We start from the raw sequence: 17,750 nt of genomic DNA, 5'->3' as shown, positions 1-17,750 counted from the left end.
GATCTTTGCATGAAATGTTCCCTTGGTATTTCTAATTTTCTTGAAGAGATCTCTAGTCTTTCCCATTCTGTTGTTTTCCTCTATTTCTTTGCACTGATCGCTGAGGAAGGCTTTCTTATCTCTCCTTGCTATTCTTTGGAACTCCACATTCAGATGCTTATATCTTTCCTTTTCTCCTTTGCTTTTCGCTTCTCTTCTTTTCACAGCTATTTGTAAGGCCTCCCCAGACAGCCATTTTGCTTTTTGGCATTTCTTTTCCATGGGGATGGTCTTGATCCCTGTCTCCTGTACAATGTCACAAACCTCAGTCCATAGTTCATCAGGCACTCTATCTATCAGATCTAGTCCCTTAAATCTATTTTTCACTTCCACTGTATAATCATAAGGAATTTGATTTACGTCATACCTGAATGGCCTAGTGGTTTCCCCTACTTTCTTCATTTTCAGTCTGAATTTGGCAATAAGGAGTTCATGATCTGAGCCACAGTCAGCTCCTGGTCTTGTTTTTGTTGACTGTATAGAGCTTCTCCATCTTTGGCCGCAAAGAATATAATCAATCTGATTTCGGTGTTGACCATCTGGTGATGTCCATGTGTAGAGTCTTCTCTTGTGTTGTTGGAAGAGCAGATTACAACCCAACAAAAAATATTCAGCCCTATTTCCTGCAGTGAAACAGAAATCTTCCAACATGGAAAACAATAAATGAGATCATGGTGTAAATAGAGGATATATGGCAGTTTGTGTCCAACTTAGGGGGACCCTGAATGTCAGAGGAAGGGGTGTGGGCCTTATGTTACACACTAAGTTGCTTCAGTCGTGTCAGACTCTTTGCAACCCTATGGACTGTAGACCTCCAGGCTCCTCTGTCCATCGGATCCTCCAGGCAAGAATACTGGAGTGGGTTGCCATTTCCCTCTCCAGGAGATCTTCCCTACCCAGGGATCAAACCTGCATCTCTTATGTCTCCAGCATTGGCAGGCAGGTCCGTTTCCACTGGTGCCACCTGGGAAGCTTTTCTTTTATGGGTGGTAGATAATTAAGCAGCAGAGTAACATGATCACACCTGGGCTCCTCTCATCCTCCCCAGTTCCTTTTGGGTGTGGGATTTGGATCTGTTTTCTTACAAACATACTATCCTCACTGGGTATGAGGAAGGCTTAAATGTTCTCACTTTGTGATGTACTTATGAATATCTCAAAAGAAGGGCCCATTTAAACTCCCATCTAAGAACAATCCTTTGCTCATTTTGAGATTAAGGTGTTTCAATAAGTCACACATTCAGTTCACCTGTGTCCTCTTCTTTCAGGTCAAATTCCATCCAGTGACTGCTCAACATCATGGCCCCAAGCCCTGGAAAGCATGAAGTCTTGATGAGGAGCTGAAGACACCAGTTGAGCATCTTCATTCTTCATTGTGTATTATGGACTCCCTATCCTATGGTCATGCACACCATTGTATTTCCATCTGAATTCTGATCGTAGGCCGATTTCTGCGCTCAGGTATCTATCACCTTACTGTCTTGACCTCTCTGTTGCTAGAAGGGTGGATTTGCTAAACTAACACTGTCTCAGGTCCTTTTGACTTAAGCAAAAGTGAAACAGAATTACTAAATACTTGTTTCATACACTCACTTTTCTGTAATAGTGACAGGAAGGCCAGGCCTGGAATTTGGACTGTGAGGGCACTTGTTTCTTGTGTACTGACATTTAACACATACACTATCATGGAAGGGCCAGAATGTTTATCTTCTTAGAAGGGTCAAAGTTGTCTGTGTCTTGGATGTGCCAGAGGATATTTTAGGAAAGGACTGGGTTTTATACTTCTGGAAGTCATCAGAATATTGTACTCCTCCAAACCTAAATTGCCTTCCTATTGTGCCTGGTTGGTCATTTCCTCCTAAACGCCACTTTGGTTATCCCAGCACTTGGAGGACACGGGCTCAGCTTGTCATTCTATGAGGAGCTCTTTCTTGCCATCATTTTGTTCTTTCATGGCAGTGATCAGATTTTCATGAAAAATGGGATTTTTTAAAGCTACCTATGGCCTAAAATGGTTCTGTGTCTGTTGGTGATGTAAGTGTCAGGCACCTCTCCCACAGATGTTTGCAGAGGTGTGTTTGTGTCACTGCTCCTTGTTTGTGTTTATGGTTGTGTTGACCTGTTGCATGTGCTACTGCTAAGTCACTTCAGTTGTGTTCGACTCTGTGCAACCCCATAGACGGCAGCCCACCAGGCTCCCCCGTCCCTGGGATTCTCCAGGCAAGAACACTGGAGTGGGTTGCCATTTCCTTCTCCAATGCATGCAAATGAAAAGTGAAAGTGAAGTCGCTCAGTCGTGCCCAACTCTTAGCGACCCCATGGACTGCAGCCTACCAGGCTCCTCCGCCCATGGGATTTTCCAGGCAAGAGTACTGGAGTGGGCTGCCATTGCCTTCTCCGGTTGCATGTACTGGGGGCCAAATAAAGTTGATCCAACCAGACTGCAGAAGCCATGAGTAAGACATCATCTAGCAAACACTTTCTGATCGCCCACTGAGTGCCAAGGACCAGGGTGGACACCAAGACCACAGAGCATGACCAGTAACCCTTACCCAGAGGAGCTCACTGTCTTGATAGCTTAGTTGCTCCAAATTTTTGACTATTCTTCAGAGTTCTGATACAGTTTGTTCTTACAATTTCTGCTTGAGTTTTTGAAGTTTCTGAGGTTCTATGCATTTTCTTTTTAGAAAAATTTAAAATGTGATACCCACTCTCTAATAGTTGTAGTACACATCAGGAGTGAGGGGTAGTTTCTGGAATTTGAGGAACTGTACAATTCCATTTAAGTTCTTGAACTTATCTACTGTACATAGATTTGTTCTTAGTGTTTCCTTTTTATCTTTCCAACATCTTTAGTGTAGGGATTGTAGAATCGTAGTTATAGTCAGTATTTCATTTCTGATATTAGTCATTTGTCTTCTCTTTTTCGATTTTGTTTATCTGGCTAGAGTTTTATCAACTTTGTTGATCTTTCCAATGAACCAGTTTTTTCCCCATGATTTTTTTTCTTTATTTTTGATTTCTTTCTTTTTTTTTTTTTTTTTTTCCTGTTGTGTTTCTAGTTTGTTTTCAGATTGCTTTGGGTAAAGTTTTCTCTTCCTTTTCTAAGTTAAGGTAGGAGCACAGATTATTGCTTGAGGTCCTTCTTCTTTCTTAACCTAAACATTAAATGCTATAATTTTCCCTCTTAACACTGATTTAGCTGCATGCCATGAATTGTAATACATTGCACTTTCCTTTTAATTCATTCTATTGCAGTTTCTGCTTCCTTGAGACTCTCTTTGACCTATGGATGGTTGTTTAATTCCTAAGTGTTTTGAGATTTTCTTCTCCTTCCATATTGCTTGATTTCTATTTTCATTCCTTTCTTGTCAGAGAATATACTCTGCATCATTTACATTTTTTCAATGTCTTTTGAGGGTATAGGATTCTATCTTGGTGGATGTTTCCCATGTACTTGAAATAAATGTGCATTTTGCTGTGGTTGATGCAGTGATACTTAGATCCATAGTGTATGTGAATCATGCAGGGCCCAGCCTGCCCCTTGGGTAATGGTTCAGTTCTCCATGCTTTTGGTATTCTGCCTATGGTGAAATTCCTACATGCACAGCTCAGGTCGAACTCAGGAGTTCCTACAACATGCTGGAATCCCTTGCTCATATTTGCTCTTCTCCACTCTTTGCCCTCACTCTTTGGCTACCAGGAAGCTCTCCTTCTGGTCCTCTCACTCTGAGTGGTGGGTATTTAGTTTCCTTACTCTGTCTTGTACTTCCCTTGAATGGATTCACCTAGATCATCAAGCGGTGAGGTCATACGAAAATAGCACAACAGTCACTTCTCACAAAATTTTTTCTTTACAGAGAGAAAAAACACCCTCCCTCAAAATTTTATGTGTCTACCATGCTGTTAGTGAGTCTTCCACCACAGGGTTACAGATCTAGGCCTGGAGTTGTTGCTTCTACCCATGTTATAAATCCCTCAGTATGTTCATGATATTTTGCTTTACACCAGGGATCAGCAAACGTTCCTGGTAAATGGTTAAATTGTAAATATTTTTGTCCTTGTAGGCCATGCTTTCTCTGAGATAGACAGATTTTATATTTTATTTTTGTATTATATTCATAATAATTTTGTCTTTAATGTATTCATATTTAATGTTTATGATTAATTTGGTTACTTAATTGTCCATTTACTTAATGTTAAAGGTTTAATTTATTTAATATCTGAGTGTTCATTGGAAAGACTGATATTGAAGCAGAAACTCCAATATTTTGGCCACCTGATGCGAAGAGCTGACACATTTGAAAAGACCCTGATGTTGGGAAAGACTGAGGCAGCAGGAGAAGGGGACAACAGAGGATGAGATGGTTAGATGTCATCACCGACTCAATGGAAATGAGTTTGGGTAAACTCTGGGAGTTGGTGATGGACAGGGAGGCCTGGCGTACTGCAGTCCATGGGGTCGCAAAGAGTTGATAACGACGGAGCGAGTGAACTGAACTGAATAGTATCATAGCAATTAGCTTATATTATATTTTTATAGTTAGTCTTTAACTCATGTTCCTTTTTCCTTAGAGGATCATTTTACATCCAGCATACCACAGTCTATGTAGCTGTCATATTTCCTTAAATTTCTCGTTGCAGGACAGTTTCTCAGACTTTCTCTCTCTCTCTCTCTCTCTCTCTCTCTCTCTCTCTCTCTCTCTCTCTCATGACATTGACAGTTTTGAGGCATCCTGGTTAAGAATATTGTAGGGACTTCCCTCATGGTCCAGTGGTTAGGACTCTCTGCTTCCATTGCACGGGGTGCGGGTTTGACCCCTGGTTGGGGAACTAGGATCCCGCATGCTGAGTGGCCAACATAATTTAAAACATCAAACAAGGTTGTGGCAACCACGAGACCCTCTTTATCCCTCTGGACTTTACTCTTGAGCTCCACACACTGCAGGACACTCTGGCTGTCCACTGAGTTAAGTTCACAGCCATTTGAATATCATGGTACTTTTCTCACCTTAAGGGACAATTTCATGGACTCCTACAAGAAAGTGATGGAGTTCTAGGAAATAAATTACAGCCACTCTCAGTTCAGCATAGCTTCTGCAGATACTGGCGTTTACTCACCACAGGAGCAACTGCTAAAAGTCGTTGGGAGACATGGAGTTACCACGTTAGAGATCATTTCTCCAGTTCCCAGAGGGGGAAAAGGGTGTCCTCAAGATCTTACCCTGGAGAGCCAGCTCTCTGTGCAGCCCCTCTGAGCTGGCAGGGGTTGGCAAAAAGGGTTTTGTGGAGGGAGAGTGGGTAAGACCCAGATACAGATGGAACAGGGGTAGAGTGGCCCTTGTCCTGACCTCTATAAACCTGGACTTTGGGTTCAACCCTAGAGCTGGCGAAATGGCCTGGGAAGCCCATGGTCGGAGCAAAGTGACCTAGAACTGAGGATCCTCTACCTTAAGAATGAAGATCTCTGTTTATTATCTCTACAGATATTGCAACATATATGCTCATCTCTTTGGGAAAACTTCTGGATCCTGACCCCTGGGCAGGGAGGCCTTGGCTCTAATCCAGGGCAGGTGGGTCTCTCTCTGAAGCTCTTCATTCAGATAACTGGAACCAAGAGTAATTTATCACTTTGTGAAGGATTAATCAAATGTGTTTCAAGTTCACTTCAAAGGCAGTTCAATTGATGAAAATGTACAAGACACTTGAGGGCCATAGACCAGGTGCAAAATTTAGAAGAGGACTTTAGGAGAGCAGAACACTATGGAGATACTCTTAGACAGTCTTAACCTATGTCTTCTGCTCTGTTACATAGTCCGCTGTCATGTGGTGTTTACTACTCTTGACTGTGTGGTGGTTAACTGTCAAAGCTGGGAAATGCACTCACATTGTTCTCTGTTTGCATGTGGGGAGAGAGGTGATGCTTCCTGAGTAACAAATCTTTGAACCAGGAAAGCAACTCTTAACCAGCATGTGTCCTCCAGTCCCATTAGGTATTACTGATGTTCAGTCAGGGAAGGTAAGGGAATTTGAAATTTAAAAAGTCTGACAATGTACAGATGCCAACTTTAAAACACTAAAACAAGCAGAAACTGGGATGACCCAGAGGGATGGTATGGGGAGGGAGGTGGGAGGGGGTTAAGGATGGGGAACACGTGTATACCCGTGGTGGATTCATGTTGATGTATGGCAAAACCAATAGAATATTGTAAAGTAATTAGCCTCCAATTAAAATAACCTGTGGCGGATTCATTTTGATATTTGGCAAAACTAATACAATTATGTAAAGTTTAAAAATAAAATAAAATTAGAGAAAAAAAATTAAAAAAAAAAGAAACACAACAACAATCATGAATCACACATATATGAAAGAGTGAATTCCAATAAAACTTTATTTAAAAAAAATAATAATAATTTTATATTAAAAAAAAAAAAAGACAAGCAGAAAAGGATTCTAATCTGCAGATTGGTTTCCAGAGTGTTATATGGGATGCTGCACTGGAGCCAGAATTGACAGCATCTCCTAAGGGATGTTTAAAATTTCGCTCACACTAAGAACTGTTTGTTGCTCAAATCTGGAAGCATCACGTGGGTGAATGACACCACCATTGCAGTTAGCTTCAGTCCACTAGAAGAGAAGCCTCGCTAGCAAGGAGGGATGGAGTTCAAGCAAAAATCTTGACATGTTCATATGATACATTTATAAATGGTGGAATGATTACTGACAATATTAGTTACCACCTCCATCCTGTCACATTTCTTTTTTTGTGGTGAGAACGTAGAAGTTCTACTCTCCTAGCAACAGTCAAGTATTTGATACAGAATTGTGAACTATAAGCATCCTGCTGTACACTGGACTTCAAAACTTGTTAGTATTATAAGTGGGGGCTAGTACCCTGTGAACAATCTCTGCCTATTCCCCCATCCCCTAATTCTTGGTAAACACCACTCTTGTCTCCATTTCTCTGTTTGTCGTTTTTACTTTTTAAATTTATTTTTATTTATTATTATTTTTTTAATGTTTGGCCTTGCTGCTCAGCATGTGGGATCTTAGTTCCCCAACCAAGGATTAAATCCATGCTCCCTGCATTGGAAGCGCAGAGTCTTAGCCACCAGACTGCCAGGGAAATCCCGGTTTGTCCTTTTAGGATTCCTCATGTAAGTGACAACAACCAGTATTTATCTTTTTTCTGTCTCACTTATTTTACTTAGCATAACGCCCTCAAGCTCCTTCCAAGTTGTTGCAAATGGCATGATTTCCTTCTCTCACATGGCTGTATGTTGAATATGTCACATCTTTATCCATTCATCCACTGACAGACACTTAGGTTGTATCCACATTTTGGATATTGTGAACAATGATGCAATAAATGTAGGAGTGAAAATATCTTTCTGATATCCTATTTTCATTTTCTTTTGAAAATACACTCAGAAGTGGAATTGCTGTATCATATGGTAGCTTCCTTGATTGTGTTCTTTGATGCACAGACATTTTCTTTTTTTAATTTGATGAGGTCCAATTTATCTGTGTTTTTCCTTCTTTTTTTTTAAACCTCTGTTTTTGGTGTCATATCCATGAAATCATTACCATCTAAAATATTTCTAGATATATAAATAAACACAGGATAGGAAGTACACATATAATTCTTTGCTCTGTCAAAAAAGAGGTCCCCAGAACCAATGGCTCTTCAGTACCAATGAGCACAATTAGTATACAGATCTAGGTTTGTCAACACCATTCGATAATAAAAGGAACAAGGGCTCCATGGAAAAACTGATGATTCTAGAATTGGGTTAGGAAATATGGAAAACGAGCCCGGAGCACCTTTGTAGGTTGTGAGGAAAAACAAAAAAGTGCTCAAAAAAATTTAAAAAACAAAGCAACATTTCCAAGGCTATGACAAAGTTACTTACAAAGGGAACTGACAGGAAGAGCACCCAACGGCCAATGTGAGAACAATTTGAAAATGAAAATGTATAAATTGGTATTGGAGTTTAACCCAAAGTGTAATATAAATACCATGAGTCCATACTGAGAAAAATTAATGATTTCTTAATTACACAAACAAGGATAGGCAAATCTCCCACAGAGAAAAATTCCAGTTTATGCAGACACTCCCACTTCTAGAAAGTGGAGCATAACTCCCTACCCCTGAAGCATGGACAGTCCATCGTGACTTTCTTCCAAACAGGACAGGATGGAAATGGGGCATAAAACAATCACTTTATCACATAGACCCCTGACAAGCACTACCTCAGCCAGATGGTCAATGAGAGCATCATCAGTGATCAATTGTGCTAATAGAATATACACTTGATATGATGTGATGAGAATGGGATTTTTATCAGTAATATTCCTCCCGCAAACTCGTAATCCAAGACTGCTGCTGCTGCTGCTAAGTCACTTCAGTCGTGTCTGACTCTGTGCAACCCCATAGACGGCAGCCCACCAGGCTCCCCGTCCCTGGGATTCTCCAGGCAAGAACACTGGAGTGGGTTGCCATTTCCTTCTCCAATGCATGAAAGTGAAAAGTGAAAGTGAAGTCGCTCAGTCGTGCCCAACTCTTAGCGACCCCATGGACTGCAGCCTACCAGGCTCCTCCATCCATGGGATTTTCCAGGCAAGAGTACTGGAGTGGGGTGCCATTGCCTTCTCCGTACTCCAAGACTAGGTACGGGTAAAATATCAGACAAATCCCAATCAAGGGACATTGTACAAAACATCTACTGAGTACTCCTCAAAACTGTCAATATCATCCAAAACAAAGAAATGTTAAAGCTATGGGGAAGCCAAGGAGACATTACAACTAAATGTTAGGCTGGTTTCCTGGCCAGGATCCTGGAGTGGGTAAAACCTATAGAAATCTGAGTAAAGTATGGGCTTTAGTTGATAATAAATAATGCATCAATACTTCCTCATTAATACTTCCTCAGTAATTCCTCAGTAATAAATGTATCATATTAATGTAAGATATTAGTAAGCGGGGAAACTGGGTGAGGGCATATGAGAAGTCCACGATTTTCACAAATATTATTCAAATCTTAAAGGGTTACAATGGAAAAGCTCAAATTAAAGTCTATTGACAGTTTCAAAATAAAAAAAAAAAAAAGACAACGAAACTTTGGAGAAAAGATGCTGAGTATGTTTAAAAAAGGGCAAAACCAATACAATATTGTAAAGTAAAAAAGAAAAAAAAAGAAAAAGACACAATTAAAAAAAAAAAAAAAGGAAAAAGAAAGGAAACCAAATGCAAGCACACAGAACCTGTAAGTCTGAAACAACCCTTGCTAAATTATCTTCAGCTTTTCCTCTCCCTTAACCTCCAACCCCATAGAATATACTAACTGGGCCTCTTCCACCACAGAAACATCTCTGGATCCACTTTTTTATCAAGCCCCACAAACACTACCCTGATCCAACCTCATGATGTTTTGCCTGGATATGGGAAGAGCCACCACCTGGAGGCCAGGGGTAGACCTGGAACCCTGTATTGCCCAAAATCCACTTTAAGACGATTGCCAGTGTTATCTGCCACAGAAGAAGTCTGGCAAGTTCCAGCACGGGTCAGTGTCTTGCCAAAGATAAAAGAGTCCAGAGCAAACCTTTAGCTGTGCATACATGAGAGTGTGCTCAGTCGCACAGCCATATCCGACTCTTTGCGACCCCATGGAATGCAGTCCCCCGGGCTCCTCTGTCCGTGGGATTTCCCAGGCAAGAATACTTGAGTGGACTGCCATTTCCTCCTCTAGAGTACCTTCCCACCCAGGGATCAAACTTGCGTCTCCCACATTGCAGGCGGATTCTTTAACAGAGCCTCCAGGGAAGCCATGAGGAAACACAGGGCCTTCTCAGAAGAGCAGAACATTCACTGAGACTCCTTAAGCCAGGGGAGGCGCCTGTCCAATCGCTGATGCCCTGGGCAAGATCAGCTTGGGAACAGGGTGGTGTGTTTCCACACAGAGGCTGTTGCAGAAGATGCTGGATCCTGGAATTGACCTCCAGAAAAGTCGGTGGGGGACAGGGGGCAGTTTGGGCCTCCTAGCAGCCAAAGGCCTGAGGTTCTTATGTACCCAGAGCAAGAACCCAACCACACCTAACAGTCATATCCAATAAGGGGCATGAGGAGTACCTGTTATGAGAGCTGTCACGTATCCATCCTGGAGTGAAACCTGGGGCTGTGGTCCTGGCCTTGGCCCCAGAGCACGGATGTCCTCATGGAGGCCGGGGTGGCAGCTCACCTGCAGCAGCATCTGCTCCCCCTCCCTCTCCTGGCCAGTCCCGGGCAAGTCAGATGGGATCCCCAGGGCCTTGCTGCTTCCACCTCTCTGGGGCAGCCGACCCTCTGCACAGCCTGCACCCCTGGGAGGCCAGATTCCTCTCCTCCCTGGTTCCTTTCCAAATCCTCATTGGAGTCTGTGGCCTCTGGCACCTAGGAGAGCGTCCTGGGTACGATCCCTGCCATCTGCTAGAGCCTGTCCTCTGCTCAAACAGCCCGACTGGCTCCTAGCTGTCTCCACGGGTGGCTGACCAGACACCCCTCTGCCTCTCTTACTCAGGCTCAAAAGCCATGACCTAACAGTCACATTCAAAGACCCTGAGTTTACTCCAACACGTGGGATTCCACAGGGAATGGTCTGATACACCTCAGGATTATATAGATGTGCCCCGCACATCCATGGCAATGATTACTACTGACCCACCATGAGGAGACTCGCCCAGGGGCTGCGTCAAGTCCTGCGGGTTCGAGATGAAGCACCGTGGAAGGCGATGCTGCCCTGGGACTTCCAGATAAAGATACACACATGAGGTCATCAGGACCAGGGCCTAAGCCGTTCTCAGTGGGGGAGGGTGGGGGAGGGGGGCAGGCAGGACAAAACCCAAGGCCAGGTTCTGAGGGAGAGGGGGCACTGTGGGCAGCAGGGGTGGGAGGCCTCATGACTGGGGCCCATGGGGAGTATGCTCCCAACCCCAACAGAGACCTTTGGCAGCTGGCTGCTGTCCTCCTGATGGGAGACCGGGCAGAGCCCCGAAGGGGCTTTCAGTGCCTCTCACCGGGGGTGGTGGCAGGCTGTGGGTGGGGGTGGGTGGAATTCCTTCAGCCAGCTCCCTGTGGGCCAGCCTCTCTCAAGGATCAGAAGTGCAGGACTTTAGTCTCTGGGAGAGAAGCCTCACTCAGAGTTGTCTATGTCTGTGTGTTGTCCTGACTTGATGATTAACTCCCAGGCACCCGTGTCCCTTCAAAACAAATGGTCGTGACAAAAAAAAAAAAAAAATGCTTCTTTTCCAAATTCACTGGTCACGGGTCATCACATGACCCTTCCAAAGTGAAGAGGCCTTGGCAGGGCCGTGTCCCCATGTGTGCATGGAGAGAGGAAGACAAGAAGTGACTGAACACCTGCTGCTGCTGCTGCTGCTAAGTCGCTTCAGTCGTGTCCGACTCTGCGCCACCCCACAGACAGCAGCCCACCAGGCTCCCCCGTCCCTGGGATTCTCCAGGCAAGAACACTGGAGTGGGTTGCCATTTCCTTCTCCAATGCATGCAAGTGAAAAGTGAAAGTGAAGTTGCTCAGTCATGTCCGACTCGTAGCGACCCCATGGACTGCAGCCTACCAGGCTCCTCCATCCATGGGATTTTCCAGGCAAGAGTACTGGAGTGGGGTGCCATTGCCTTCCCCAACTGAATGCCTGACAGCTCTCCAATTCCACACTGCCTAGCAGATGCTCAACAAAGAGCAGCGGTTAGAACTTATAATGACACAATCTCCTTTGTTTTGGGGAAGAGAGTCTGAGCAGGTCACACGGGTCTTGAAATTCTCAACCATTTCCAAGTGTCCACTGACTATGTGGCAGATGCCACGTACGCGGCCAGAATCACATCTGTTCCCGTTGTTCTCTGGCACTCAGCAGGGAGAGCGGCCCCTTCAGCCCCCTGCACCCACCCGCACACCGCACTGCAGTAACCTCACCACCTCCTTAGGCCCGGAACTCGCTCCTGTCATTTGATGCCAGGCACAGCCTTAACCTGTTGAGTCTCTGCTGCCTCCACACTTCTGAACCTGCCTGAAGCCACGGACACTGGTGGATGTTGCATCTTTTCTGGCTAGTACGTATCTCTTTTGTCATTTGGATCTCAGACTCTGAGTCTAAGATAAATAAAAAAACCGTCAAAATCGCTGCTCTGTGTGTTTTCCTCTTAGGGGTTATATTATTCAACCTGGGTGTATGCATGTGTTTGAGGGGTGCGGAGCAGTGTCTTTCCCAGCTGGGAATCAAAGTTCCCAGGATCCAGTCACCCAGCAGGATTTCTCCACTTGGCAGCTTCTCTTCACTCATTTCATCCCTCTGAAATCTAGAGCATGTGCACAAGTGGCCAAAATAAAGTCCAGATGACCAAATAAATGGTCATTTCAATATACTTGGTAATCCGCTTTCCCAGGACAGAGAGTAGAGGGCCAGCCCAGGGACTGCTGGGCCATACTTCAAAGCAACATTTGCTCTTCTCCAGGATTCCAAGCAGATGGTGGGGCAGTGGTAGAAAACACGTCCTTTTCCCCTGTGGTCAACACCAATGCAACAACAGTCAGGACCCCTTCTTTCCTGCCCGAGAAAGAGATCTCTCTGTGTTTTATCCAAGATGCAAAAGGATACCTCACAGCAATGATCTGTTTCAGACTTTCCCGTCACCCCCAAGACACACTGCCTGCAAGTCTGAGGGATGCCACCACGCAGCCTCATCACGATCACCTCCCACAGAAGGAACCCAGCTTCCCAAAGCCCCCAGAACGCCCTGGCTCAGACACTGACATTCCAGCATTCCTCTAGGAGCCTGACCGCCCCGCCCTGTGTTGCCTGGTTTAGTGTGACTAGGGGACTTCTCTCCACCTTCTTCGTGTGACTACGGCTCCTAGATCATCGCTCATGGTGTGGGGGGTGTCCGGCTTCTCCTAGTGTCCCCACTGCTAACCCAGCCTTTCATGGAGCAGTGGCTCCATAAAGGTCTTCAGAATACACAAGCCAGTGAGCGGGGGGCTCAATTCATTATCTGCTGATTCCTTAAATAACCCAGGCAAATCCAAATGAACAAGAGATTATTTAGTTTTTGAAAATGACACACAAGAAGGACAGAACCATGAATTCACTACAATTACTTTTATCATCTCTTCCATCATCAATATTACTGCTAAGCAAGCTCACTTTTCCACAACAGTTCTAATTCCAATTCCATTGCATCCTGTTCAGGACCACAAAATACAATGGAAGAGTTTCCGATCTCTTTTACGAAACAGCAAAACTCTTGCTCACGAACTGGGTAAGCACAAACGCACTGTGATCAGCATCATTCATGAAGCTAAGACACTGAAGTTTATTTAGCCTTCTATGAAAACAATCAAAGTTTGAAAATTTTCTAAGGAGAACTGGTGAATCTCCACGTCATCGTACAGAACAGGAATGCAAAGAAGCTGATACACTGGTTCCCCAAACTGCCCCAGGCCCTCACTTCTGAGAAGGCTGACCGCTCCCTCTTCAATCTCAGAGCCAAGGATCACCTGGATGCTGCTCTGGCTCAGGCCACCTCATCCTCCTCCCTTGCAGCCTCTGCAGACTGCAGTGGGAAGGTCCTCAAAGCCCTTTGTTTGACCCTGAGCAGAAATGCCATGACTTCCCACTTGCTGGTCTCCGCATAAGCCCGGGGACCCCACAGGAACTCATAGCGAGCAGGGTGGCTGTAAGGCACCTGCCGGTACTCCAGGTACCCCTCCTGCACCCACGCGTGGGTCAGAAGCGCCCTGGGCTCCCCAAAGATGCAGTGCACACTCCCGACACACACACCCAATCTGCTGAGTGCTCCCCAGACCTTCTCCTCAGGGGCACGGTCTCCATTCCGCATGATCAGGTTAAGGACCAGCACCAGGAGGCCAGCCTTGGGGATGCTCTGCCCACTGTTCAGCATTGCGTTGCAGGTGAGGCCCAGGATGGGGACCATGATGTAGATGTGCTCCCTGGGGTCCACCTCCTTCACTTCCACGCCAAAGACCAGCTGCAGGCACTGCGAGGCTTGGTTGAAGACCACCGGGAAGTATTCCTGGTTATCCCTGAGGACCTTATTCAGCATTTCCGCCTGGGAGGTCAGCTCCTTGGCTCGATACTTGAGGAGCAGGAACTTCATTAGGCTAGCTATCATCTCGTTCAGCGCTTCCTGGGGCAAGGACTCCCCAGTGCCTAAGGAGGACACTGTGGGGGAGGAGGCCGAGGCGGATGCAGCCACCCCTGCCTCAGCCCCCAAGAGCTGCACATTCACCGGGCCCTGGGCCTCGCCAGGGTCCTGAAAATCTTCCTCGGGCTTGCTCAGTTCACTCATCTCGACCACGAGCGCGATACCTGGGATCAAACCACAGACAGGAGTCAGCCAGGGTGACAGATGGGGACCACAGGCCAGGCTGGGGGAGACAGGGGCTGTGAATGGCCTCAGCTGAGCACCACACCCTGGGCGGACTGACACAGGCAACCTACAGGTCTCCTCTTGAGGGGTGGGTGCTCTCAGACCTCACAGGGGCAAGCCTCCAGGGCAGCCAGTCCCCTGGCTACCGGAAGGAGGAAGTGAGGTGGCTCCGCAGGGTGCAGTCAGCACAGTCCAAGATTTCCAAGGCTGACAAGGTGGGGGATTAGGCCCTTGTGGGGTCCCTTCTGTTCTGGGGTGGGGAGCCCCTGGTGCACACTCAGGGTACCCTCCTCACCTTGACCCCTGGTACTGCCTGGACCTCCTCTGCCCTCTGACCTCAGGACACCAGCTGCAGCCCTCTGCCTTCGCCTCCTGGTTCCTGCAGCTCCTGTGAGAAAAGGGAGGGGGCAGCTCGGGGGTATCCTGTGGCACTGCCCTGAGCCTTCTGTGACAGTACGAGGGGTGGACTCTGTGAGGTCCCCCCAGTTGTGTGGCGGGAGGTCCCCTCAGGGCTCCCTTGTAGTGCTCACCTTGCCCCTGGCACGACCTGGTCCCTCCCCTCTGGGGACCTGCATGGAAATTCAGAACAAGATCCCAGCCTCCACAGAAAGCGCTGAGGGGCTCCACACGCTGCCGAACCTGCCCAGGGCTTCCTGTGGGTCCTAGGCTGGGGAGATGCTCGGTCATCAGCTCCTCCTCACGTCCTGCCTGGCCTCCCAGCACTGACCACAGGGGTGGGGGTCTGCTTAGTCCTCCCTCGGGTTTGGGGAGTTCAGCCTCTGCCGACCTGAAGCCTCTGCCCTCCGCCCAGAAAAACCTCACCTCCCGAGGTCCCTAAGCCAGAAGTCAAGAAACTGCTCACCCCACTCTAGGGCCTCCAAGAGTCCCCACAAGGGCTAGGATCCCTGCCTCCCTGTTGGGGTCTTTCCGCCTCAGTCCATCCTTGCATGCAGCCTGGCCCTCAGGCAGGACCGGAGACTGTCCCGTCCGCCATTTTGAGACCCCTCCGCTTTCACAAGATCCCCAGTCTCTCTGAGACCAGCATGTGAGAAAGGCAGACAGACAGAATGTGCTCCCAGGGCCGACTACAGGGGCGGGGATCTGTGGGGTTCCGTCGGTCCTCATGCAGGGTCCCCTCAGTCCTCCTTCAGGCACCTCACCTGCCTCCGGCCGGGACCTGGGATTCTCGCCTCTCCCCAGCTGAAGCCCCGCCCCTTATACCAGGGCCCCAGTCTCTCCAAGACCCGGATGTCAGGAAGTCAGACCATGCCTGCTGCGCTCATCCTACCCCCACAGTTGCCCTGGACTGACGGCAGAGATGAGCTTCTCTGAGGTGTCCTCTGATTGGAGTTCAGGGTCCTCTAGTTCCTCCTCAGGGTCCTCAACCTGACCCCCCACCAGACCTGGGAATTGGACCACCTAAGGCTCCGCCCCATATGCAAGGTCCCCAGTCTGAGATCCGGACGTCAGGAAGTCAGGCCGCCTAACCAGGTCTCCAGTCTGAGATCAGGATATGAGGAAGTGAAACCCCGCACATTGGGCTCATCCTACCCCAGGGCCGCCAAGGACCGGCAGCAGCTACAAGCTTCTCTGAGGTCTCCTCCGATTGGGGTCCAGAGCCCGCTCAGTCCTCCCTCAGGGTCCTCAACTTGAAACTCTGGAGGAGCCGGGCTTCTTCCCTCTGCTCACCTGAGGCCACGCCCCCTTTCCCAGGTCCCCAGTTTCTCTGAGACCTGGATGTCAGGAAATGCAACATGTGCTCATCCACCCTCTGTGCTCCCTGAGCCTTGATGTGAGGGTCCCGCCTCTGGTCAACACAAAGGGCATCCCCAGATCTGTCAGGGCTCAAGATGTGGTCCCTGAGGGATGATGAAAGGCAACCCCACTGATCCCTGCCCCTGCTGTCAGCCCTGGGCCACCCTGGTGGTGGGATGAGCACTTGGCAGCCTGTTCTGACTTGCGCATCTGCGTCTCAGAGACATTAGGCAACTGTTAGAAGGGGCAGGGCCTCAGATGGGCAGGCGGGAAGATCTTAGTTATTTTGAGGGTCAAGGTGAGGACACTGAGGGAGGACTCAGGGGCTGCTGGACCGCAGAGCAGAGTGGGCCCTGGGAGGACACAGGGCAGACGAACCATGCTGTGTTTCCTGACATCCGGGTGTCAGAGAGACTGGGGACCTGGTATAGGGGGCTGACTTCCTGACATCCAGGTCTCAGAGAAACTGGGGTCCTGACATAAGGGATGGGGCATGAGTGGGGAGAGGAGAGAATCCAAAGTCCTACACAGAGACAAGTTGAGGTCCCTGAGGGACGACTGAAGGGACCCCAAGTGAAGACTCTAGGGACCCCAAGGTAAGACTGATGGAACCCCACAGATCTCAGCCCCTGTTATCGGCCCTGGGAGCCCTCGGGGTGAGAAGAGCACACTCGGTCTGTCCTGTCTTCCTGAGACCCGGGTCTGTGAGAGTAGGGACCTGGTGTGAGGAGCAGGGACCTCTTCCCACCTTTCCTGGTGGGGAGAGGACAGAGCCTAGGTCCACCAGAAGTCAAGGTGAACACCCTGAGTGAGGACTGAGGGTAGTCAGATCTCAGACCAGAGGGAACCCTGGTAGTCCCCAGGCAGGACGACCTCGTGCCGCATTGCCTGACATCCCTGTCAGAGAGACAGGTGAAAGCAGCAGAGCCTCCAGATTGCAGACAGGACACTTGCAGGTCTTGCCTGGAGTACAGGCTCCATGCGAGGAGGGACAGAGGCAGTTAGACCCCAACAGGGAGGGATCTTGGCCCTTGCAGGAGGGTCTTGGAGGGCCCAGAGCAGGGTGAGCAGGGTGAGCAGTTTCTTGACATCTGGCCTAGGGACCTCGTGAGATGAGGTTTTTCGGGTGGAGTGCGGGTGGCTTCAGGTTAGCAGAGGCTGGACACACCAACCCTGATGGAGGACTAAGCAGACCCCCGCCCCTGTGGTCAGTGCTGGGAGGCCAGGCAGGACGTGAGGAGGAGTTGAGGACCGAGCATCTCCCCAGCCTAGGACCCGCGGGATTCCCTGGGCAGGTGCAGCCTCATGTGGGGCCCCTCAGCACTTTTTGTTCAGGCTAGGGTCTTGTTCTGAGTTTCCTCGCAGGTCCCCAGAGGGTAGGGACCAGATTGTACCAGGGGAAAGGTGAGCACTGCAAGAGAGCCCTGAGGGGACCTCCCACCACACTAAACTGAGGGGACCTCACAGAGTCCACTGCTCGTACCGTCAGAGAAGGCTCAGGGCTGTGCCACAGGAT

The 17,750-nt window shown here is 48.1% G+C and overlaps 1 protein-coding gene across 1 annotated transcript; it reads right to left on the bottom strand.

Annotated features, from left to right (window-relative positions):
- Positions 1-11,345: 11,345 nt before the first annotated feature.
- On the bottom strand, positions 11,346-16,696 carry LOC133242849 (melanoma-associated antigen 10-like). The gene is made up of 3 exons (XM_061409077.1): positions 15,640-16,696; positions 14,775-14,867; positions 11,346-14,418 (listed from the first exon to the last, which is right to left on the bottom strand). Exon 3 carries the CDS (start codon positions 14,396-14,398, stop codon positions 13,604-13,606), a length of 795 nt encoding a protein of 264 aa, XP_061265061.1. The 5' UTR covers positions 14,399-14,418; positions 14,775-14,867; positions 15,640-16,696; the 3' UTR covers positions 11,346-13,603.
- Between the last annotated feature and the right edge of the window lie 1,054 nt (positions 16,697-17,750).

This window comes from Bos javanicus, chromosome X, assembly GCF_032452875.1.
Source record: "Bos javanicus breed banteng chromosome X, ARS-OSU_banteng_1.0, whole genome shotgun sequence".
Classification (NCBI taxonomy): Eukaryota; Metazoa; Chordata; class Mammalia; order Artiodactyla; family Bovidae; genus Bos; species Bos javanicus.
The sequence above is the reverse complement of the archived record's forward strand: the minus strand, read 5'-3'. Positions and strand labels throughout refer to the sequence as shown.

Coding starts and splice junctions, on each gene's coding strand:
- LOC133242849 (XM_061409077.1), bottom strand. CDS start 14,398: ATGAGTGAACTGAGCAAGCCCGAGGAAGATTTTCAGGACCCTGGCGAG.